This window comes from Dermacentor albipictus, chromosome 1, assembly GCF_038994185.2.
Source record: "Dermacentor albipictus isolate Rhodes 1998 colony chromosome 1, USDA_Dalb.pri_finalv2, whole genome shotgun sequence".
NCBI classification, from domain to species: domain Eukaryota; kingdom Metazoa; phylum Arthropoda; class Arachnida; order Ixodida; family Ixodidae; genus Dermacentor; species Dermacentor albipictus.
The window spans coordinates 102,285,007-102,310,523 of record NC_091821.1 but is presented as its reverse complement, the minus strand read 5'-3'; the positions used below and the strand labels follow the sequence as shown (position 1 = coordinate 102,310,523).

General features: G+C 41.4%; 1 protein-coding gene across 2 annotated transcripts in view; it reads right to left on the bottom strand.

Moving 5' to 3' along the window:
• Positions 1 to 25,517, bottom strand: part of LOC135906151 (ATP-binding cassette sub-family A member 2-like) — a 256,013-nt gene that overhangs the window by 119,084 nt on the left and 111,412 nt on the right. For both annotated transcript variants that reach the window (XR_010565654.1, XM_065437385.1), the window contains exons 22-28: positions 24,900 to 24,970; positions 15,662 to 15,771; positions 15,098 to 15,229; positions 9,977 to 10,057; positions 6,064 to 6,260; positions 3,480 to 3,671; positions 1,017 to 1,271 (exon numbers count right to left, since the gene is read on the bottom strand). Coding sequence is in view for 1 of the 2 variants with exons in the window: in XM_065437385.1 (XP_065293457.1) it covers positions 1,017 to 1,271; positions 3,480 to 3,671; positions 6,064 to 6,260; positions 9,977 to 10,057; positions 15,098 to 15,229; positions 15,662 to 15,771; positions 24,900 to 24,970 (1,038 nt within the window). In the remaining variant the exon portion in view is untranslated. The remainder of the gene's footprint in view (positions 1 to 1,016; positions 1,272 to 3,479; positions 3,672 to 6,063; positions 6,261 to 9,976; positions 10,058 to 15,097; positions 15,230 to 15,661; positions 15,772 to 24,899; positions 24,971 to 25,517) is intronic.

The window sequence follows — 25,517 nt, the reverse complement described above, 5'->3', positions numbered from 1 at the left end:
AAAATCTACAACCAAACTTGCCTTGGCTTTATTATTTGTAGGCTTTATGATGGTTGTGGTCAACAACAACAACAAAAAAGGCGCCTTTTGATTCTTCTCGTCTGCACTCGTGGGCACGCAACAAATCGCGAGCGGCAACGATAGTAGCCACGTTTACACTGATGCGTTGGAAGTGTACCCTATTCATACGCCGACGCTTGTAACACAGCTAAGATATTCGCGCACCCTTAGCAAAAACGTGCCATATTAGGATAGTAGTGAAGACAAATGCCGCAGTTTCTGCAGCATACCCGCCATGTGTTTGTATGTCACTGGCAGCTAAGCAAGCCCATCTCCGTTTCTGTCCTCTCAAAGTGGACATGGCTACGTTATTGCGACAGACTTGCCGATATTATTCATTACTGATACGAAAAAAACTGTTTCAATGCGCGTAATGTACTCGCTAAAAAAAAAAAATCTCATTCGGCACGTTCGGCTTGCTCTGCCGGCCGCCATTTTTGTTTTGGCGTCCCGCACTGTTACAGTGGCAGCCGCCTGTTTACTGACCTGTTGTCCTCCCACAGCAAATGTGGGATGAAAAACAATTTTTTCTGTTTGCGGGAAATTTAACCCGCGTAATGATCGTACCCCTTAATTTGCGGCAACTTTTTTGACAAAAAAGTGCTATCGTTATGCAAGTAGAAATGGGTCGCTACCTGACTAGGTTTGAGACCCCTGATTTATAACATTAGGTCGGTGCTTACTCAGTATTTCACCACAAGTTATAAGCATCACAGAAATTGCAGAACACATTACATGTCTATCTTTTCTCTCTGCCATGTTACAACACCCCCTTCAGTTATAGAAATGACATCTGACCAGCTTACATACATATGTTTAAAGTATGGCTAGGCAAAGATAATGGGTCAACACAAGCATAAAATAGAAACTGGCTCAGCTTAAAAAATTTGCCTTGCCTCACTGCTGCACTAATATTCTATGAATAGGAAGAGCGCAGATATATGAACTGAACTCACTTTCAGATTCAGAACGACTAGCTTCCTCAGCCACTTTGAGAAAGACTTCTTCGAGAGTTGTGTTCTTGATGCCATAGCTGGACACACCCAGGTCTGTCAAGCTGGTCTCCAGTGCAAAGAACAGCTTTTCAAAACTTCCCTTCCGCAACTCAAAAAGTGGCAATATATAATGCAGCTCATGCTGTGTTTCAGACACGAGCGCAGCTGTTTCGACATGTTGTCGGATGAACATTGTAACATCCTTCTCACGGCACTCTGAAATGCAAATTTACACAACACGGTTACACATAAGACAAAAAACAACAACACGGTTACACATAAGACAAAAAACAAAGTCCTAAACAACAGAAAAATTAATGGTGGACATGCCTGGACAGTACTTCGAGAAAATAAATATCAATATATTGAGTTTATTTTCATTTCGTCAAAGAGAAGAAAGTTATATGCAGACTGGATATGAAGCATTTATTAGCTAGTGGGGATGGCAAATACCTGGCACACAAAGATTCGTAACCCAAATGCTTTTCAAGGGCAATAAGCTATTAACACAGAAAACAAAGTGAGTTCAGTGGTATCACTATGCAATACATGAATTATACGAAGCAGTAATTTGCAGCACCGCAGCAAGAGCTAGATCTGCATACACCCCTTTCCACATTCCTATTTTACAGCGAAGCTGTATAGCTCTGCCTCCCAATGGGTCTGATGTGTCCGTAGACAAAAGCTCAACTAATCAGTGGGAGGCACGCGTAGCGTGCGTTGCTGGGTTACTTGCAGCACTGGCAGATGGCACTTGCCTCTGCACATCCGCAACAGCAGCAGCACAGGCCGTGCAATAAAAGAACCAGAAAGCTCGCCTTCGCGCATTGGGTTTATCGCAAGCGTTTCCCGGCAACCATTACGGTTGCATAAGCTGCAGTTGCCGGGAAGCGGCTGCTGTAACATACGAAGCAGGGAGCGACATAATTACACTTTCGTGTGTAAAAGAAGAACCCGCCTAGCAACTGATTTGTGTTATGAGAGTGGCACGGGAAAGCCACATATAGTGAGGACTTCTGAAGAACAGCGTTATACGAGGCGCGGCAAAAGTGTGGCTAAGTGCATTTCTCTTCTCTCTGGTCCACTCTTTGTAGGTGCACGAAGTCGTGGCGCAAGGCGCAAGCCAAGTCGCAGGTCAGTGAAACACCTTAGGCTAACAATTAGGTAAAGTGCTTGTAAATGCTGCCATGTGAATAATTTCAAGTTACATCGCAATAGGTAATCATTCTAAATGTTGTTTACAGCTTTGCTGTCCAACCACTTTCAAGGCATAGATTGGAGACCAATTTTCTTTCCATGCTATGTTATTCCATTGGATATTTACAACAGACAGAATTTGAAATCCCACAAAGCAGCTGAGAACTGAGACTGAATGAGCAATAGTCGTAAATACTAAAAGTAAATCCTCTTGCACTTTGTTATATGGAGTGTTGCTTTTTTACACTACACAGAATTTTTAAAAATCGCTTGTGGTAGATTACATATTTCTAGTAAAGGCAAATTACTTACACGAGAAATCTATGTGTATAATTGACAAATTAAAAAAAGTACTAATTAGTTTTTTTTTAGCCAATCACTATACAATACATATTGCAATTACCGAATTGTAGCTGGTGAGTTTGTAAGGCACATCTACTTCGAACGAATTTCGAGGATGGCACAGGTATCAAGAGATGTATCAAATTTGCGGTAAAAATGCACTAATGTTCCACTTACTTTTTTTTTTAACGAAATACTGTTTTATGCACTGAAGCAAAAAATAAATGGGATGCCCATGTATTTCATTGCATGCTTTGGAAATGTCTCAAAACTGGTGTCATCCTGAAAATTTTTTCCAAGTGTATTGCCTTGCGACGTCACCACCTAAATCTTTAAATTGCAATATGTGCCTAAAGTAATTAATGAAAAACCTAATTAGTTATCTTTTTTTAGTAGAATATGCATTTTGATTCCTTGTAATGTCCACCTCTGAGTAATCCAGCTCAAGGACTTGAATTATGCTATCTGTAACAGGAGATTTTTAAAAATTCTGTATAGCATTAAAAAAAAATTGGTACATAGATATAGCCAATACACGTAGCCAACACTAAATTTATCTGAATAAGCTGAACTCGTTCAAGATGTGGAATGGGTTGAACTGTCACTTAATGTTGACTGAATATGTTGTGTAACTATGAATTAAAGAGAAGTGCCACACTTTCTTAAAAATACAAGAAGGTAGTCATGAAAAAAAGAAGTAACAGGTAAAAGAACTGATAAGAAAAACCTACATATAGTATAGAAAGAAACATACAACATATTGCTACAGAGTGTTGAAACAAAGATATAATGTTATATGTCGCTAACAAAATTCTCAGCTGCTTAAGGCATGCAAGTTTTAATACTGAAACTAAGCACACCACAAGGTTGCCCAGTTGGCTTTACCTGCAGTGGGGTCTCCAGAGATGTGCCGAGGAGGCTGCTTTACCAAAGTGAGATGGTATCCCTTGCCAAGGTTGTTTTTAAGGAACAGAGATGTACCATAACATCTCAACTGTCCATGAGAGATGACAGCAATACGGTCCCCCAATACATCTGCCTCATCCATGTGGTGAGTGGACAGCAAAATGGTCCTTTCTGCCAGGTAAAAAAGTAACAGGCAAATAAAAAAGTAGAACTTTACATTCCAAAACTACAAGTCATGGGCACTGTGTAACTGTCAAGATTAAAGCAAAGCACAGTTAAGGACTAAACAATCTACTAGCTGGTGGTTTCTGGCTATGCTACCTTTCAATGCAACTGGCAGATGGTGGAAGCTATGGGCAGCAACAAGGAGGTAAAATAGAAACAAAAAAAGAAACATAGACCAGCCAAGGCGCATGAGGTCCTGCTTTCTTTGCTGGAAGTAAAGAGATAGAGCAGCATAGCATTCACCTCTTTTTCATACCATCATGGTGCATGAGGCAGTTGTAAACCAGCAATGAGGCAAAAGAAGTAATGGTAGCTGTTCACTACTTACGATGTATGGCTGCTCAATATTGCACAGATATCTCCAATTTTACTGCAATAAGAAGTTATGAGCTTGCGAACAGGTTTTGTCATTTCTTGCTTCATGAGGTAATATTATCAATAAGGAGGCTATGACTAACAGCTTATTGCAGTATAAGTAAGAAAAGCAAACACACTATAAAGTCGATTTTCACATCCACTATTAACACCTTATTTTTAGGGTCCTTAAAGGAGTCCTGAACGACTCCTATGGCTTGGCAAAAAAAAAACACAGTTCACAAATAGCATACGGTGCTGTGAACATTTCAGCCAAATCTTGCAGTCGTGTGCAGCATGTGGAACCTGCAAGCAGAGTGCGAAATCACCTTTTTCTCAAACACTATTTTCAACAGAAGCCTTCTCCTCACTCTTCTCCGGCTGCTTTAGTTCATCATATAGCAGATTCCCATACATGGCTGCTATTGGCCAATAGCTGACATCAATAAAGAAAATTATTTGGATCAGTGCGCTTCTTTCTACTGCTACTGTGCATATTTATTGGCGCAGTTTAATATAAAGGTTGAAGTAAGCGAAAATCTGCTTTTGAATTTAGATAAGAATTACATACTTTGAGAAGAAGCCAACCATCATCTGGTCACGTTCGGTCACAGTCGCCTCCATAGGAACTAAACTTTGGCCACCCTGTTATCGTTGTTGTAGCCATTGGGTCTCGCTAATTTACATTAATTTTGAGCACTCAACTAGCCTCAGGTCAGACCACATGTACACTTGCCAGCATGGACTCACTCCTAGCCGCTCTTAGCTAGATGCTTTAGCAGACATAACTTCGTAGTGAGTTACTGACAGCACTTCAAAATGCACAAGTTAGATGTGGCTACTGTCCGTCAGTAAAGCTGGTGTAGGACAAAGTCGGTTTGCACCACGTAGCATGGCCAGACTGGAGCACATGAGCTGGGTTCACACTCAAGCCCTGTCGTGCACAAAGCAGACGCTGCATGTGTGCACTATAGTTGCATGTAGCTGCAATCTGCTATGTAGCGTAAACACCGCAGCCATTGCGGGGTGCTGTGATGAGCTCACTGAGGACAACGGCATTTGCTGCGTCGTAGTAGCCAAATAGCGGCGCCTATGTGAGCATACAAAATCACATTTCAACTGCATACCACGGTGACGTTTAGTAAGTAGAGTATTGTGGGAAAACACTGCTCCGTCACAGCCTTCGTAGTGCAAGGAATTGAAGAACAGAGTCTTTGATAGCCAATAACTCCGCTTCTGCTGCACACATTGAAGTACTTTTAGCTGCAAAGTATTACTGAAATATTCTAGTTTAACTTCAAAAGCATTTCTTGACTTCTATAAAAAGTGCTTCAGGGCCCCTTTAAGAAAATAAAGTGACCGTAAAAATATGAAAAATCTCTCAGCTAATTTGCTTCAACAGGAAAACAGAACATAGTCCAAAGAACTTAATTTTGCACAAAATTTTAGTATAGCACTCATGTGAGGCTTTCAGACAAATATAGTTCAATAAGCCTCTTGTAATAATATAGAAGTACAAACATTGAATGTTCTAAGACAACTTCAGTGAATCACTACACATGTAATGCATCCCCTTTTGTGTCATTCATAATTGCTATCCATGGTGCAATAATGACAGTGATAATTTGAAGGCTTTTCAAATTGAATAATATGGATTGAAAAACGAAAGTTTCAAAAGTGACATAAAACAAACAAGAACCTAAAAAGCTGAAGCATTGCAATCTACATTCCTTTTCTGTACTTGTGTATCTGCATGAGAACATTGTGAAGCTGAAGGCCAGATACTAAGCAAGTTTTGATTATCACACAGGGCGACACCTGACTTTGCTCGCTGTCTTTCAAAAGTCGGTGAAGCAACCAAATGGTAGAGAAGACTGTGGGTTTGCCAGGGAACACACATTGTGGCAACCAAGCCCAGCAGTGGTCTACTGGAATATTGCACCACTCAAATGCACATTCAAAGTATAAAGGGAAGATCACCCACCTTTTTTGTACTTGAGAATGAGGTCCCATATGGCACGGCGAGAGTAAGGGTCCACACCTGCTGTTGGCTCATCCAGGATTACCACACGAGAGCCCCCAACAAAGGCTATAGCCACCGATAGCTTACGCTTCATGCCACCTGAGAGGCAGTCAACTTTGCTGAAGCGCTTCAAGGGCAAACCAAGGTCCTGGATAATCCTGCATAGGCAGCACTAGCATGTCTCGTGGAAATAAAAAACTGGAGGCTGCATGCCCAACTTAAAGAGCATAATCATGCATGCACTATTGTGCATAAAAATATGTCACATGATGGTGATAAAGAAAAAATCTTGATTCCCTCCTTCCCACTTTGTGCAGTGCACACTTAACATCAGCCTGAACCAGCTGTCCCAACTAAATGTCACCAAGAATTACAAAATAACGCTTTATGTGAATAGCATTCACCTAAGTTGATGTGCATAATTCATGCTAGTTGTATTTTTTTCATTGTAACAAATAATTCTCAATTTAAACTTATTTGGCTAACTTTTAATGTACAGTCGACCAAAAAAGTTTACGGACCAAGAGACCTGACAAAAAGTGGAATATCTCCGCAGCCTCCAAATGCAGCCTCGTATTCCCATTTCCAGCCTTTACTGGTATATGCGAAAAACATTGTGATGTACGGTTTTACTGGCTACTTTTAAAGGCAGCTCATATATTTAGCATTTTCTGAGACCCCGTGGTCCGTAAACTTTTTTGGTCGACTGTACTTAACTGATACAGTGTCAGTAGAGGATTTGTGGAGGATGTCAAGATGGTGACCAATAACAGCCTTCAAGATAATTTACATCCTGTGTGATGAAAAAAGAAAGCCCACAAAAAGAAAAGCTTAGTGACAATGGATTCATGCACCAGGGTTTGCAGCACTCTGAAGTGTAAACCTCATCGAACATGGGCCTAGTTTATCGTGCTGTGAACTAGCAGATGCTCTCCCTCCCTGACATCAATAGCTTTAGCAATGGATCTTCAGTCCTTACCAAACGCTAAGCTGTGGCTTTGAATGTGCTTTAGAGGCACAGTGTATCGCACAATGTTGTTTACAATTGAGATCCCTGATATCATTGGTGCACAAGTGCACTGTCACATTATTTTTATAATTTCATGGGCTTTGGTTTTTTGGCAGAAAAAAGAATCACCCAGGGGCCCGGGGTATTTTAAATGCAGTTATCTGCAACACTCTTGCAACCTTTATATTGATACCTTATCGATTAGGCACATTATTTAAAAGGTAACTAATTAAACTTACTGAAATAATTATTTGCTCAAAATGAAAAAGATGCTGATGACTAGCATAAGCAACACCTACAAATATACACTGGGCACCATTCACATAATGCCTTCTGTTATCTTAATCCTTAGCAACATTTAGTTGAGTCAGCCACTTAGGGTAATTGGATAGGCAGTATACCTGCCATGATTTCACCACAATGACACTATACCTCTACTTAACCCCTTTTGTCATTTTTCGTTAACAATAGTTGTTAATGTGCAATACTTATTTGCTTAATTATTTGATATCTTTTTTTTCCTGCTCTTTATTTGATCATTTTCATCATATGAGAGTTTATAGCAAAAATGTGCTCATTGGCTACATTAACTAGTTAAGATACATGTATGCTCTAAATTGGCCAAGAATTTTGTTGCAGCCTTTGCTACATGTGATATAATGGCATAACTATAAAAACACTGTCTTGAGATAACTGTTTTAAAGTGAAAAAATGGCATTTATTCCAAAAATTTGTTTTATAAAGAGAAAAAAGTGCATTAATTCAGTAGCCCAATAGACAGATGTCACAAATCTGACTGCTTGTTTCTGACTTGCTGTCTTAAATTTTGTACCCCTTTTTTCATATGACGTGCACCTCATCCACATTGCACATTTGAAATGGAACACTTGCTCTGCCGCAGTATTGCGTAGCAACACAACAAATTTCAAAGCACTTTCATAATAATCACATGGGCAATGTCGTCTTTGGCAAGGAACCATTAAGCCATGTTGTGCATCCATAATTGAATTTTCATTCAGTGAAGCACATGACTTGTATAAAAAATAAATAAATAAAAAAGTACTCTAGTTTTTAATGGCTCAGCTAGAAGTGAAATCGTAACCTGTATTTGTTGCCAGATGTAAAGTCATGTGCTGTTTATATCCCTAAAGTCACTGCTATGAGCGAGCCACTGTAATGTATGAAGGATGCAATAAAATCAGTTTAGTTTCCTGCTTCCACAATTTACTTTTACACAATCTTGTGAAAAAAAAAAGGAAACGATAATACATAATACATTTTATACAAAACAAAAGGGTGGCTTGAATATCAACAAAAGCAGAAAAAAAAATTTTTTTAATCTACTGACTTACCTTTGGGGCACTAAAGGAAAATATTAAGTCAAGCTAAGGTGATAGATTAGTGCTCGAGAATGTCTGAGACGTCAATGTTATTGCGAACAGAGCTTTAGTAAACGAGAAATTAAGGCAAATGCAGGACATGATTAGAGACTCCCTGAGACATTCAAGTACTAGCCCGATGATGAAGGCACTCCTCATTATATTTTTATTTCACTACTACTCAACCACTTGTAGAAAAATGATCATTGCGTTGCATTATAAGACGAAAGAAAGTGCTACTTGTCCAGTTCCATTTGATATTTAGAAACTCCCTGACGTCACCCTTGACAACAATGTGGGCAGTTGAAAGGTTTCGTTTTCTCTACTTCACACTGCCTGCGCTTTCACATTGCAGTAGTTCTGTTATTGCATAGCAGTGCGCTGATTTTGCTGGCTTGCAAAACTCACACAAACTGCAATTAGCAGAGAATGGAACTTCCATGTGAGGTCATGGGGTTCCGGAACGGTCCATACCACTTGAACAAGAGCAGCTGCAGCAGCGAATTCAATGCTCTGTCTTGGCTCGGTTTCTCCATGGCCACGCATTTGCATTTTGCACAGAAAACTGTAGTGCCACCTGTCAGGCACTGTTATTACTCACCAACAGCAGTGAGGGGCGGTGATGGCGTATGCAACATCACCACTCCCCGCTTGAGGGCAGGCGATTTGAATTGCACGAAAGGTATGCAGACTCTTCAGACGCAATTTTCTCGTAAACTAAGTCTTTTCCTGGCATGAAACCAGTGCTGCGAGGTTTCTGGAATGGCATTTTAACAGTCCATGCCAGCTTAGTATTTGCCTTTAGTGTCCCTTTAACATGCCAAAGGCTTTCAATATTTTGGTCAGCCCTTACAGGAAATCTCAGATGCAGTCCAGGCAGGAATGTCAATTTAAACCATCAACATGTTATGAAATTGACCACCACAAGGTTCCAAGTCTATTTAACTTATTATTTAAATAATTATTGATTAAATATAACAAATTCTACTCGAAAGAGCAAAACTGGAGAGAGCAAGAGCTATAGCTGTTTCTGCTAAGTACCACTGCATCTATGTATCATTCCCACCTTGAAATGTGCACTTCATGTCTACGAAGTTCTTTGCGAGTGTAATTAACAAAACAAAATGAAAGTCTACTGCATTTACTCGTGTAAAGCCCGCCCTCATGTAAGGCCCATATCCCCACTTTGGATTGCAAAAACTTGGAGCAAAGAATTTTCCCAAGTGTTGCCCTCGTACTCGCTTGCTGGTTAATTCTTGCTTGCCGCTACAATATGGCTCTAGTCCGTGTCTGAAAAATCGGTCGGTGACTGTAAATGTGTTCATAGTCGGCCGCCATTGGTTTCATTTATCTGCATAGGAGTCTTAGCGTAGTTCAATGTCAGAGAGCAGCCATACGTCTGCTTCGTGTAAGGCACGCACCCGGTAGAAAGAAAAGTGCGGGTTTTACATTAGTAAATACAGTAGTTGACCAAGGTGGCACTTGCTTTTCTGTCTCATCTTTGATGCTGACATCTGGAGTGTGCTTTAAACGAGCATAAAACCACAAGTGTTCTTCTACAGTCAACCTGGAAAAAAAAAAGACCAAATAAAATTACTAAAGAAGCTATTGCTGTGGTTTATGCCCATAATTATCAATCTTTTACACAGACAATGCTGGTAGTAAGACCATGCCAAGAAATCTGCATGAAGATTCTGAGACTCTTACCACATTATTGAACATAATCTCTTTCTAGGCACTTCACAGGCTTGTTTCTTCTTTAGCAATATTTTCTTATTATTTCTAATCAAATATTGCTTGTTGGAAGAAATAAAAAGCATCATTCACAGTTTCAAAAGCATGCCAGAAATTTTTAAAAGTGTATGTAAGTATAAGAATAATTATTTTTACATTGCTTAACTCAAGTTACCTGTCAATCTTAAGAAGTTCTAAAATCAACAGAAAAATACCCACCTATCTATGCATCCAGTTAACATAGTCCTGCAAGAAATCTACTAAAAGGGCTTTTTGCTAAGCAAGTTCATTCCCATGTAGGAGAGGCATAATAGAAATTATTTGTCGAAGTAGTGGAAACATACTAAACAAAGGACAGGTGCTAGACTCTCAACTAGTTCACTGTTAGGCTGGAGTCTAGACATGTACCGACCTACACACATGCACAAAGGATACAGATACATATCAGCAAAGAATTAAATAAGAAAATGGGACTTTGCTTTCAAAGAGTAATGCACATGTATCACTAATGCAGCCAGTGCCTCTTTTCTAAACACACACATGAAATATTTCTGATAGCTTGAGAACTCTAAGTTGGCCAAGAATTTTGCTGCAGCTTTTGCTTCTGCCCCAAATCCCAATCTTATCAAACCAAAGCTAACACTTGTAGGCGCAGCACTGCACAGAAAAAAGCACATTCCCTTTGTCCTTGATTCAGTAAAGTTCATGTTCACGTGCCTAGTCATTTAAGCACCACGCAGTCTGACCCATACAGGATTTCCCCATTATAACAGTTTCTTGTAAAAAAAAAAAAAAAAAAACTGTACACTTCCTGTGCAGCCTGGTAGGCTTCCTTTTGCATTTGAAGTATAAGTTATTGTGTATGAAAAAAAGTGCACAAACATAGAACAGCCAGTTTGTGCAGTGGCAAAAGATTAACAGGCACTCATTGAAAGGTGGAAGGCACTGACACACTTGGAAGAGCCACAACGGCCAAGCACAGTCATCTCAACGATTTTACAAGACCTGCTTTGTCATACACAAAAGGAACTATCTATGCCTTAAGTCTGATAAGAAAGGCCATTTCATGGTGTTTCCAGCTGAAGTGTACATACAAAAGGCACATCAGGTTGTCAAGAAGTGTCAAAAATGAAGAGAAAGACTGTTTCCCAACGCAAGGACATCAAGCTGACAAAGCTGGCTAAAAATATCAGGGAATGTAAATGTAACATTGTAAATTTTTTTCTTTACAGCAAAGCCTCACAAGCAAGGCACTTCTTTTTTAACCATTGTTAACAAAAGAGGGTCGCAGCAGTGAGTAAATTTCTTTTGAAACAGTTACATTCACTATATGTTAATGATCCTTTCAGTAGTAACAGGCTCAAAAAATGCCACTGGCTTATTACAGTATAATTCTTCCATAGCAGATGCTTTTTCTACAGATGTCGAAGTTTTGTTTTATTCTGTGCCTCAAATTGAAATGTGTGCCTCCATCAGAGAGTGTGTTGAATTATAATAGTGGCCTTCCAAAATTCAGTGGGCCATATCAGTTAATAAGCCTTTGAAAGTTTCATCTGACGTGAACAATTATCGCTGATAACAATGAAATTCATGTATACGCCAATGGATACTGCAGAACTCCATTGATATGGCCCGAAATAAATTCAAGCAAAACCTACTGTCAGCAAATATGCCCAGAAAGGAAACAATCAAGAATCGTGTGCACACAATTGTGAATTGTTGTGGGTAGACTAGCCAGATGTCCTGGGCAACGAAGACAATGAAGATGAGACAACTGAAGAAGTTCATAATTAAAAATGACGAATCCTATTAACCACTGTAAACATCTATGGCTTTATATTTTGGAGTAGCAGATTGTTTGTGAAGGTGATGTGTTTCATGAGAACAAGTGCATGACAAAAAGATGGATGTGAGTACTGTAAAGATCTTGCCGAGTTGGGCACTACGTCCAGGTCTCCCGAGCTTCTCAGCTGGGTTGAGCCAAAGGCAGCATCACCACTCTAAGACAGCCTCAGAAAAAAATGCCACCATGATTAAACTTATCAATTTGACAGAAATGGTGATTTTGAAGATATGCGTGAGTGGTGCCAAATCTATGTCTAAAGTCAATACAGACATCACAAAAATAGAGATTCCTAGCACAATTATCAAGATAATGTAAGACAATGAGCATCCATGGGAAACTTGGGAAACTTGGGAAACTGAAAGCATGTGATGGCAATTCCTCAGCTCCATCTTTGCGACTACAATTTTATCACCTGCCAGAGCAACCAATGGACAACTGACATTGACAACATGCAAAACCTACGCCTGTACCTCTTGGGCAGTGTAAATAAACAGTACGACCAAAGGATCATAAAGCATGCTAATGATGATAGAGAAAAAGAAAAAATGAGCTTCTCATCCGCGTTCCACATTCGCCAATGGGAAAAGGCCAACAAGAAACAATGAAATGGGGCTCTATTACTTTCTTTTTTTAGAAAAGGATGGTTTGAGTGGCCAACCCAAAGCTGCTAGACTCATTCCCCTCCTACAGCTCAGACTGATGAAGGATTGTAACCGCAGACAGCTAAGGACAGTTAGTGGATTACTTTACGGTCTCAAATACGTTGTCAATGACAGTACACTGCACATCATTCACTGCATATCATCTGGCGCTCAATCATACTTTCAAAAGCATGTGGAATCGACTGCTCAGGGCCAGAGAATGCAACGTGCAGAGCAAAGTTTCAGAACTCATTGAACCATGAAGCAAATTCTCAACAACAAATAAGTGAGCATTCAAAGTCACTAATCAAGAGTGCCACAATTTACCTGCTAAGGAACCATGAACTTCACGTAAAAATGGAGGGGAATGGAAGAGATGTTAATTTTGCCAAAATGAGTGCGTCGGTTAGCCTAATGAAATAAAGGTTGATAAAGAAGAAATAAATCCATTATGACAGTTATCAAAGTTCACAGCTACAACAGTAAAACAAGACTTCTGCAGGATTGCACAACAGCTCCTGTAAAGTTTCAAAATACTATATGCAGCTAAGAGTTCATGCCCTTGTGATAAGCAATCTGGAATTCATTTTTATATGGTCAAGGACTGATATGAAACATTTAAATGTGTGTTCATGTCTATTGTTGTCCTGGGGCATGTCCATGTCTGTCCTGGTTGTCCCCATCTGCCTGTTGTGTTCCAACTCTACTCACTTAAGAATCATCTTTTGGAAACATGACTTAATGCATGAACATAGTGGAATTGGTAGCATGGATGTTCAAAATGTACGAGTTGTCATAAGATTGAAATAGGTTCAAAATGCCTATGCTAACTTGATTTTCATTGGTATTTACCCACCAGCAAGCCCTGTATGCTATAAAAGTACCATTTAAATCTGCACTATGATAATTCACAGGAAACCATACAGCTTCTCACATGACAAAAATAAATGGTTGCAAATGGACCGTCAAGAGATGCTTACAGCCAGAATTATCATGCCATCGATATTGCCATCTGCATACCCCAATTAACATATTACCAAAGAAAAAAAAAGGTACATTTAGGCAATGCACACAGACTGTTGACTGGCTAATGATTCAAATGGACCTCTTTTCATTTCTATGTGTCCATTCGCAGGTCCTTAAATGGTAACAAAAACTGTAAAACAGCAAGGTACCCTCAAAATGATTTATTATTAAAGACCTGATCCCCTTATAGTATTTACACTATGGGACCTTTTTCTGTACTAAATATCTATATGCCTACTTTTGTATCTGCACTAAGTATTCAATAAACTTCAAACTTCAAGAACAATAAGGCCAGTGCTATGAGAAACGTATTGCCATATTAACCCAGAAGGGGTAAGGACGAAAGCCGCGCAGGATGTGCAGCGTCACAGATAGATTTGCCATATGTCCCGTGTGATGAAGATGGCAAATATACGACAAGGGAAGAAGTTCATGAACATGTTGTATCCTCCTAATACATTTTGTCGGTGCCTTCATTTCCTAAGAGCATTAGGCAACTGTTACTGGTATATGCATACATAAAATCCCATAACCCTAAGAAGCAGCAAACAGGCATGGCGTCCCTACTGTTTTTTCAGAGCTGAACAGACTTCCTGGCCTATGCTTGCACACTTTTAGCACCAGTAAAAAGTCTGGATGCAAAAAGAAGTAGTCCAGGTGACATGTGAAGTACACAACTGGCACCCTCTACAAGGTACTACTGTCATGGCCTATGTGGATCAGGATGCACATTATACGGTTGACTGGGCACATGACCATGACCTTTCAGTAAAGGAAAGGGAGAATATGCATGTTCCTCTACATTGTAGCACCTGCGAGTGTAAGCCTTGATTCAATAAGATTAGTATTCTGGGCAAAATCAATATGACAGTACAGAAACTATGAAAAGTATTTCATATTTATAAATGAGGGCACTAGGCTGCACTTATGGTACACCTGTGAAAAGTGTTTGTGGTATATCTGTGGTACCTTTAGAACCTGCACTTTGATAACTGATTCTTTGCCACAATGTATCTGGATTGCACATGTATATGTGTATGTAGGCTCTGGATGATGAATAAACTAGATAGTTGAGAGTGCAGCACCTATTCTGCATTTCCTTCCTTGTGCATCCATTTTGTGTTTCCTTGCTTGTCTTTGCTTCTCTCTGTGCTACCAAGTCCTCCCTGCAAGCTATTCATTTCATAATGCAAGATGTTTATCTTATGATATGCACTTTGTAAACAAGCTGGGTTTTGAAATCTTGCATACCTGCAATTAGGTACTACTAAGGCAGGATTAATACCCCCCCCCCCCCCCCCCCCACACAATGCAGAATACCCCCAAAATATAATTCAATGCCAGTGCCAGGTCTACTTACTCATCAAACAACACATTATGTTGTGGGCACATGCCCATACTCTGTCGAATCACATCCATCTCTGTGCGAATATCGTGTCCATATATTGTTGCATATCCAGATGTTGGTGGGAAAAGCCCAGTAAGGATCGACCTAACCAACAAAAAAAATTGCAACCTATAAGCCTTTATTAGGTTGCAACAAGAAATAAACACATGACAATGCAGGTAAAATTTGTGCCTCCTTTGTGAGTGAACAGAACTGCAGAAGACTACAGTCTAGAGAGACACATCACAAAGGATCACACATTCCTTTGTGACATATAGATGCTATTAATGAACATATGAAGCTATCCTTATAGAATGAAGGCATCTTTTACAGTGATAGTTCTTCCTTGGGAAAAAGAAATCACCTACAAGCTAAATGTCATGCAATTACGCTAAGATGTCGGCAAACATTTCTTATGTAAATGCATGATTTACAAGGCAGACCACTCTAGCAAGATTTAAAACTGTCATGACAAAACTGACAAGTGCAGCTTTTCTGCACGTCAACTAAATTTCTCCATATTGTAAGAGCACCTACATTGTTGTAGTTTTTCCAGCACCATTGTGTCCAAGGAAGGAAGTTATCTGTCCCTCATACAAATTTAGGCTGAGCTTGTTTACAGCAAGTTTTTTGCCATCTTTGTAAATCTGAAAAAGGGAATAATTGTTAAGCAGATCTATAAAGGCAAGAATGAATAATTCTGCAGTTGCAGTGTTCAGATTTCGCAAAGAGAGAGAGAATGAAGAAGCTTGTCCTTTAAAACATTGTTTCAAGAAATATTTGCTACGTACTACTGGCTCTTCACACAAACAGATATGGAAAAAAAGGATACAAATGTCATAGCACAACTTAACCTAGGTCAAGGAAAATGTACGTCAGGTATGAACAATGGTCTACATAACAACGCCAGCCTTGTTTGCTACGAATTATGGCATAAAATGGTAATACTTGTCATGGCTAGACGCAAGAGGGCACTTCTAAACAATTAAAAAAAAACTATTTACTTAAGCTGGTGTCCGGTAATGGGTGTTGCATAAAATCAGAGGCTTGCAGTGATCTGCCAGTACACCGATGAAACGCTTACAAGCTCGACAATCAGCACGAAAATGAGAGCAGAATATGAAGCTGCTAATCCTTTATATTGACAATTCATCGCAGCTGCGGTTAGAGGTCAGGTGGTGCAGAATGTACTGCAAGCCATGCGTTTTGCATTTCATTTTGCCGTGATAGTACACGACACTCAACCAAAGGGCAGCGTGCCGTATGCACCAAGTGCGGGAGTTGACGGTAGCATCCAGTGGCCAAGTGGCAGTGGTAAAGTGCTGGAGTAGAGTACAGGGATAGGGTGCAGTAGTGGCCGCTAACTCAGCAGTGTGGTTGGCATGTTGGCAGTTACCCAACAGCACATGGATGTTTCGAACTGCTCTATCAGGCAAGCAGAACCTTTTGTTGGGCTAGTTGGTGCATGTTACTGAAGTATGAAAGCGCCAAACAGACGACACAAGAAGAGACACGGACAAGCGTTCGTCTGTGTCTCTTCTTGTGTCGTCTGTTTGGCGCTTTAGTACTTCAGTATCAGCCAAGTTGCCAGCAACATCGTGGGCTGCCATATTTCAGCTTAATTGTTGCAAAATGATCATTGAATCTTTATTTAAAACTACAATGTGTCATATGAATTTCTAGGAAATATTCAACTGCTAAAACAAAATTTTAAGTGCATGGTCTTCTATGGACATTTTATTTAGTTATTCATTATTGTAGGAGGAAACAATATGAACAAGGTACAAAGATATGTACAGTCCGGTGAAGTATATGAACAATATTTTTTGACGGAACATAGGTGATCAGTTATCAGCTTTCGCATAGGAAAGGAATTACAATTGTTTCATAACATAACACTGTTATGTAATACTCCTACTACGGGGTCTTTAAAGAAATAAAATAAAATTAAATTAGTTCATCATGCTACATTTTATTTGAAGGAAATTCAAACAGGCAGTGCGCGAAGTTAAAGGGCCCCTCACCAGGTCTGGCCTTCTTGAGCTGACAAGCGCCGTCTATACAATGTGCACTAATGATCGTGTGTGCTAAGTATTACACCGCTACGCAGCGTGAGAAGAGCTGAAATTTCAAACCGAATGGCGTTTGCATTTCTCCTCGAGGGTGCCGCACTCCCAGCCAGAGAGTCAACACACATCGCACAAGTGTGCCTACGTAAATGGCAGTGCTGTGACATCACTCATAGTGACTCATGACTTCAAGAATTATTCAAAGCAACATTTGTTATTTGTGTAATCTGTTGCTTGAATAGATGAATTAAAGTTTAGATAAATAACAAAACACACAGAACGAATGTCCACGTGTTTTTGTTTTACTTCACATTGCAGCAAGAGAGATGTACTTCCGTTTCGTCTACTTGTTCCCACGTCATTAAGTCACGCACACAGACAACGAAACTATGTCATTTTCTACCATGTTCCAGCCCGCGATCATGCTCTGTGATCCGCTTGTGTCTGCCTCAGTATCGTGTAGCAGTGACTTATACGGCTAGTCAGGCGTTCTCGTGCACACTGCACAAAATCGTGCCCTGCACTGAACGAGACAAACCCAACAACTCGTGCTCGACACCATCAGCGGAAGTGCGCCGCACAGCAAAAAAGCAAGGAAAAAAACATGAAGGCGGGACCCGTGACATATGTGTCACATGATCCTCAAGGTCCAGTATAGGCGAATGCAGGGAAGGAATTTTGCTTGTGGAGGCTAGACGGGGCAAGTGGAGAGAGTGTCTCGCTTGGCAGTGGAGCTTGCCTCCCGAAATCATGGGTTCATGGAACTGAAATGTTTATATCTCGGCTATTAAAGAGCCGATATGAAAAATTCTTGCGGTAGAACGCTCCCTAGAAAGCACATAACAACTTCCAGTGTATAACTGAAATTTTGCTATGTGGCCTGGTGAGGGGCCCTTTAAGGAAACTTAATACATTTTACATGTCAGGGCAATACTTGATTATGTCTGCGCAATATGGAATTCTTATCAAGATTATCTCATTAACAGACTGGAAAAAATCAGAACCAAGTAGTAAGGATTGTTTGTAATAATTACAGAGTGGACACTAGCTCTTCAGAAATGAAGGCCACTTTAGGATGGGGTTTGCTATGTGTGTGCAGGCAGAAACTAAGGCTCAATCTAATGCACCGAATATATCACAATCAGACAGGTATCGATCATAATAACTATGTTCTGGAACCAGATTACATGTCCACTCGCTATGATACCAAAAAAATTTTAGCCTATAACTGCAGAACGAACACTTTTTACTACTCTTCTTCCCATAAATGAATGAGACAATGGAGCAGTTTATCTAATGATTTGGTCAATGTATCTAATAAAGAATTCTTTTCTATGCTATGACATCGCTCCTGAATAACAACTTTGTCCTTAATTTCTTGCATACTAACTGTTTGTTTACCTTATCTATATGTCTTTCTTTAAATAACATTGCAATGTTTATTATGTACATAAGTATATCTGTACAAAATGCCTTTCTGTTCATACTGGTTACATTTTGTTCCCCCCTACGTAATGCCTTTATGGCGATGTAGGCATGCTGTAAATAAATAAAGTAAATAAATAACCAATTTCATTACATGGAGGTTTAACTATACTCTCTGTCTGTACAAAATGCTGATTCCACCGCTTTTGTAGTCTGCTGCATGTACTTTGCTTCTAACGACTTGCATGGACCTACTTCCATCAGGAGCAGTATGGCAAGAAAAGACAGCTTTACCGTACCAACTTCACATATTTTGCCAAATACATCCTATACAACAGGATGTTTTTGGACATCTATTAGATTCCAGTTAATTCAATTTTTTGCTTAAATTAATACAGTCCCACTGTAAGGTCCTAGCTGGCAGTAATGAATTACTGTGGGCCACACCTTCTGTTATATTTATCCAGAAAATACCCCAGAACATATAATTTAACCTTGGATGATGTGTGCACCTGCACAGTTGTAGACAGCCAAAAAAGTTACACTGGCATGCGATCACCAAGGCACGTGATGCTGGGAATACAATAGCAGGGCAAACCATAATTGCCCAGCGTGTGAACAGGAGGAAAAGGGAAACAAGCGTAGTGACTAGAGTACTTCTCTGCAAGACACCGAATACTGCAGCAGCCAAAAAGTCGCATCGGATGATTCGATGGAATTTTGAAGACTGTCCCCAGACAGCCAGACCTCACAAAACAAACAAAAACAAAAGTAAATTGGCACATGGCATCCGAAGGACAAACATGCAAAAGAGAGAAACACCACACCCTAGCCGGGTGTAGGATGATCGTAGATCCAAGAACAACAGTTGGAGGGGAGAGGTGTTCAACTTCGGATTGGGCGTGCGCAAAGAGGCCTGCAGGTATGAAGATGGCCACAACTTTACGAGAGGCCAAGCACCGTTATCGCCAACTTCGCTGGTCACTGCCGTTGATATTTAGGAGCTATCAAGCCGTCTGCCTACACCACAGCAACAAACTCCACTAATGAACTGACATTGCCACATCACGTCGGATGACGGACGTGTAACCTGTGAGCCCTCTGCTAAAATCTCAGTTTCTTCATGCACCACGTCCTGCCAAGTCACATTAGATGTATGATTTTTTTCTGTTAACTGTTTGTTTTGCTTTATGTCATATTTCTTGCCTGCACTTTGATTACAGATTCCCAAAATAAATTTTGATTGTGTATTTGCATGTGGCATCTTGTGTCTATCCTCTTCGTGTAGCACAACTGTAGGCGTGACGCTAAAAATTCGTACAAGCAATTCATGCCTGCAGCCTCCAAGCTAACACAACCAAAGTACACCCAGTGGGTGCCACTAGGCTTCCCAGCACCCAGAGAGGCTGCTTGGCATGCCATCCACCTTTCTCTTTCTCTTGCCACTGCCTCCCATTTCTTAAAACGCTCATATTGTAGCGTGAATGTGAAATAATCTAAAAGGGCAACACTCCTATTTTTGCCTGTAACTCGGTATTTATTTCTGCTTGTAATTTGGCATTTATTTTATTGTTTTATACACTGCAGGCAATTGATTTCGCTATTTTCTTTGTGACAATAATGCTGTATTTAGCTTCTGCTGCATTTTCAGGCATTGAATGCAGCACTGATTAGCACTCTTGCATGAACAGCTTGCTTCGTATATTTCGATAGGAGTTAATTGGGAACCCGCACTTTAATGCCTGTCCCATAATTTCCAGGATTTATTGTGCTTATTGAATAAAAGTAACTGATAAATTATATTTCGTTGTCAATCACACAGACACTGCCTAATTACAATAAAAAATTTCCTTTATACACGAGCATACATTAAATAGCCCACCATTCATACCTTTGGGAACGGAATAATCATTTCCCAGAGTTTTAGTAACGGACACAACCTTCGATCTTTCTGAATGTAGTGACTGAGGTACTTCCCCACAAGACACTGAATACTGCCCTGCAAAGCAGCAGCCAGACAGTGGCATCGGATGACCCGACAAAATTTTGAAGACCATCCCCAGACAGTCAAACCTCAATATTTATGCGGATCCAACAGACTGTTGGAATCTATGTAAGTGAAGCTGTCTATGCGGTTTGCTTTGACAATAATTAGCAGTGATGTTGATGGCAAATGTTTAATTTTTTCAGCATTTAGTCCAATACAAGAGTGGCGTGTTGATCCTAAATGTTACCTTGCACACACCACTGCTGTTTGCCTGTGAAGTACACAGAACACATAGGGAGAAGTGTTTGCTTGAGGCATTGTTGTGCGCCGTTGTTCATAATCTCTGAAAAAGTTGAGCATTATCATTGCCTCACATGGCACATCGCATCATGGCAGTCACTTCTGCCACGATGAAATTGAAGTTTAATTGAATTATGGGGCTGTACATGCCAGAATTATAATCAGAATACAGTCGAGCCCACAAATAACGAACCTGAGCATCACATGACGTCGGTTCGTTATATCCCGAAGTTCAAAGTAAGTGGACCACAGCTTAAAAAAGAAAGTGGCCAGTCAAAACAAAAAATTTATTTCATTGCAAAGAAGTCCGTGATACTCATCTGTTTCTGCAGTGTAGATCCAGTGAGGGCGGTCTCCAGTTTATTTAAAGCAGAAGTGTGCTCTTCGTCGAGGCCCTTGGCATAGACAAGTTGCCTGAGGCCCTCTATGTAGCCCATTGCTACAGGTACGCTTATGGGTGCTGGCTACGAAGTTTCATCGTCATCCAATTCCTGCACGCCACTCTTTGCCCGCACTTCACAAATGATGCCCTTGTTCTTGCACAGTTCTGCAATACCACCGTCTTCATCAGCAGAAATAAAGTCATCCCAACCAATGTCATGGCACCCCCATCAGAGTCAATGACACGCTGCCATAAATCGCCGCCGGACTGATCATCTTCGGAAGCATCAGGCTCGGCATCAGGTACTGTGTCGACAAAACCGGCCTTGCGGAAACAGTTCCACACTCAGCCAGCCGTCACCTCTGCCCAGGCCACCTTCACCATCTCAAAGGCTGAATACAGTGAAACTCGGAAGTGGCATGTTGACGACTGAGCGGTTAACAGCAATGAGCAGCGGCACTTTCGAAGTGGTATTGGGCAGCAGGAAGAGTAGAGTAACTGCCGTCAGAGAAGTTCGCACGTGGTGCACTGAGCAGTTGTTGAGCATGAGCAGCACGCGCCTGCCTCGCCTCTGCATGTCGTGGTCAAACTCGCCTAGCCACTCTGCAAATAAATTGCACGTCATCTACACCTTAGTATTGTGCCTGTAGCGCATGGGTACATAGCTGCAAAAGCAATGCAGCTCCTTTGATTTTCCTACTAGCAATGCGGCTTCTTTGATTCTCCGATTACAAAGGGCACACGCCAGTCGCTGCCATCCATATTAGCGCACAGAAGTACTGCAGCGCACACTTTACTGTGCTTGTCAGCAGTATTGCGCTGCAGTACTTCTGTGCACTATCTGCGTTATCTGATAAAATATAGCAGTTTTGTCTGTGTTGTCCTGCTACATGTAGCTTGCAATAATGACTCCGTTTCTTACAAGCCATGTGGCAACGTCTTGGTCACTTATCAAAGCTGTCTCACTGACAATCGATTTAAAAACAATCCCATGCCGCACTCTGAATTGATGTAGCGAGCCATGGCGTGGGCAGAAGTCAGGAAAATCTAGCATGAACATAAAGTTTTTGGCTTTGCCCAGCATCATTGGTCCACTTATCATCATGCTGCAAGCCCGTGCATCGACAAACTACTTAAAGCACGTCCTCTATGTCTGCATAGGTGGCCTTTTGCAGGTGCTTTGTGTTCATCGAGTTGGCGTAAGAGCCAGCGATCTTTTTCTTGATCTTTAGAATCGTCGAGATGGTCGATTTTGCCATGTTGTACTTCTTCACCAACTCACAGTTTTTAGCACCTTGAGACAGTTCTGTTCAAATGGCTCGCTTCTTTGCCATGTCCAGCACTTTTTGTTTCATGACCGCTGAAGGCACGGCATTCTCGTTCAACATCCTGAATACAACTCAGGCACGACCAAAACGACACACGGAAGTGAGGAAGCACGGAGACAAGTGTCGAGATGCCTGCTTTGCGGTAACCATAGAGTTTCTAAATAAATAGTAATATGAAACTCTATGGCGGTAACAGTGAGAAATTGAAACTTCTGAACTTTAGCCGGCATCGTAGTGCGCCCATTGAGAAAGCAAGGGAGTTGCAAGGAAGAGTGAGGAAGGAGAGGGGAGCGGAGTTGCGAGGATGGGCGGTAGGGTGGCCTTGGAAGCCACACGCCGACACTCATGGGCAGCGCGTGACAGCAGGGAGAGGGTAGCGGGGCACAAAACGGGTAGTTCACCTGCGAGAACGCTTGGCAAAACAGACCGCATGCAAAGGGGTCGGAGGTCGTCGTTATCTTGCATTGTGGCGCTGGGTTTGTGCTGTCTGTGCGCTGTAACCAATTGGCAGGGCTCGAAGACATTCGTTATATGTGCGATTTTACACCACTGAAATAATGTATATTTTGGCGGTAGTTTTAAGCGAAAGTTCGTCTTAAGTGGGGCCGTTATATGTGGGCTCAACCGCATAAGGAACGCCATAGTGGTAGACTCTGGATTAATTTTGACACTTTGGCGTTCTTTGCCGTACACCTAAATCTATGTGCACTAGTGTTTTTGTATTTCACTCCCGTTGAAATACAGCTGCCATGGTCGGGATTGAACACACGATGCCGAGCAATGCCATAGCCGCCAAGTTACCGTGGTGGGCACAAAAGTGCCCGCCGCGACCAATGATTAACGTGCAACCCCTTCCATAGTGTCGCCTAGACTCTATGATGCTTTAATGCGGCTTTGCATCTCCACAGCTGCGTCAGTTGTCCACTTGACAAATTTGCATGCTGCTTGTTTTTCAGAATTAGCGGAATTATACCATACCATACTTTCGGTATGCCCACAACCGCTGTTATGTCTATGGTGGTAGTGTTTCCTTGACTTCTATCGTTCTTTCTTTTTCCCTCTCCCCCATATGGGAACTGCAAGAGCGGCAAGGCTGTTATTCACTCGTTTTGCAACTGCGTTGGCTCTACCTATTCACTGCCTGCTCTCCCCCTCCCTTCTACCATACTGTTTACCTCCCTTGGGACTTGCACATTAGCAGAAAGGCAAGCACTGCAGTTACTGTAATGCTTTTGAGGGTGGTCATGGATAATTACAGCTGTCAAGAGGCTAATGTGGTGACACCGAGGGAGCTTCAGAGGGCATTGTGCACATGGGGGTGATAGAAAGGTCCAAATTAGTTTCTCACATCGACTTTCCTTTCTGCCACACTCCTTCCATGTATATACATGCTCCGAACCATCCCCCGACATGGCATGCAAGACAACAGCAGCAGCAGCAAAAAAGTCGAAGGAAGAGGCAAAGAACTTCGCTTTAAAAACATACCAAAACAAAGGAGCTTCGGCACAGGTTGTCTTGCTGAGCAATATGCGAAAGAAAGAAATACTGCACCTTGGCCAGGTGTGTAATGACTGCATGTCCGAGAATGGCAGTTGGAGAAGAGACACGTTCGAATTCGGATTGAACGGGCGCTACGAGGCCAACAAGAACGAATCTGGCCGGCAACTTTGTGTGAGGCCAGGCACAGTCATCACCAGTCACTGCCACTGCCACTGCCACTGATAATTACGATCAACCAAGCCTCTACACCCACAAGAACCACAACGCCTAACTCTACTGGTGAGCCATCATCACACCACGTCGGGTGAAGGATGCTTAAACTGTGAGCCCACACAGCACCTCAGTCAGTATTGATTGAGACACTGATTGAGTATTCTAAGGTACTACTTGACAGCTGTGTCTGACAAAGCAAAAGCTAGTCTCGAAGCACCAGAAACAGTCTCGCATGAGACAGATATTTATACATACTTTGAAGCATTGTACGGCCTGCTTTATCAAGCGTTTTCATTGTTTATCCCCGAGGGTCGATGATTATCTCAAGCTACACAGAGATGGAGCATTAGGCCATTTTTTTCCCCCTTTTTTTTTAATTCAATCCGCCGTATGATTCAACCAATTCCACTGCTCGTGTCAAGCTTGATTTACCAGAAGTTGACTACAGCAGATATTCGGCGCACATAACAGAACTGAAGTTGCCAATGTACAGTTTAGGCAGCATCACTAGTTTTTCTTCATAAAACAAGATGTCAGAAACTTAAACTGAAGTACCCAAGTGAAATGTTACCTTCACTAGGTTGTCGATGCACACACCAAGTGGTAGCTCGGATGGGTCTGGCTCAAAAAAGCCACTGTCAGCTGAAACCATAAACATATTTCAGCAGTTTAGGCTGGACAAAAATATCACCACACTGCATAATAACATATCAATAAACATTTCACTTTACACCTGTGTGTGCTAGCACCTTCAGTATATCACATGGTGAAGAAGTTGTTTTAAGCTTACACACAAACCGTGGCTTTATAAGAAACATTTGTATGCTTAGCTCAAGGAAAAGCAGCTTCTCTACCATGAAGCCATCTCGCTAGTAGAAGGCATAATGCAAGTGGCCTACAAACGTTCATCAATGTTGTGGGGGTTCCACTCTGCGTGCGGCTAGGGCTGAAGGCGAGCTCCGGATCTAGCCCCACGCAGTCACTTTGTGTTACTCCCCAACCCGTAGGGCGGGAATCGCGGCTACGTCGGGTTCGAACGAATAAGGCAACCAACAGCGTCAACTGTAAGAACGTTTATTGCTACCGGCAATAAAGAACACTGGCACTGACGTCCTCTCTGTAATAGTAATAAATAGGCTGGCCTCGTTGCCCGGGATAGTCAGGCAAACTTGGTCACTGACGGGTTACG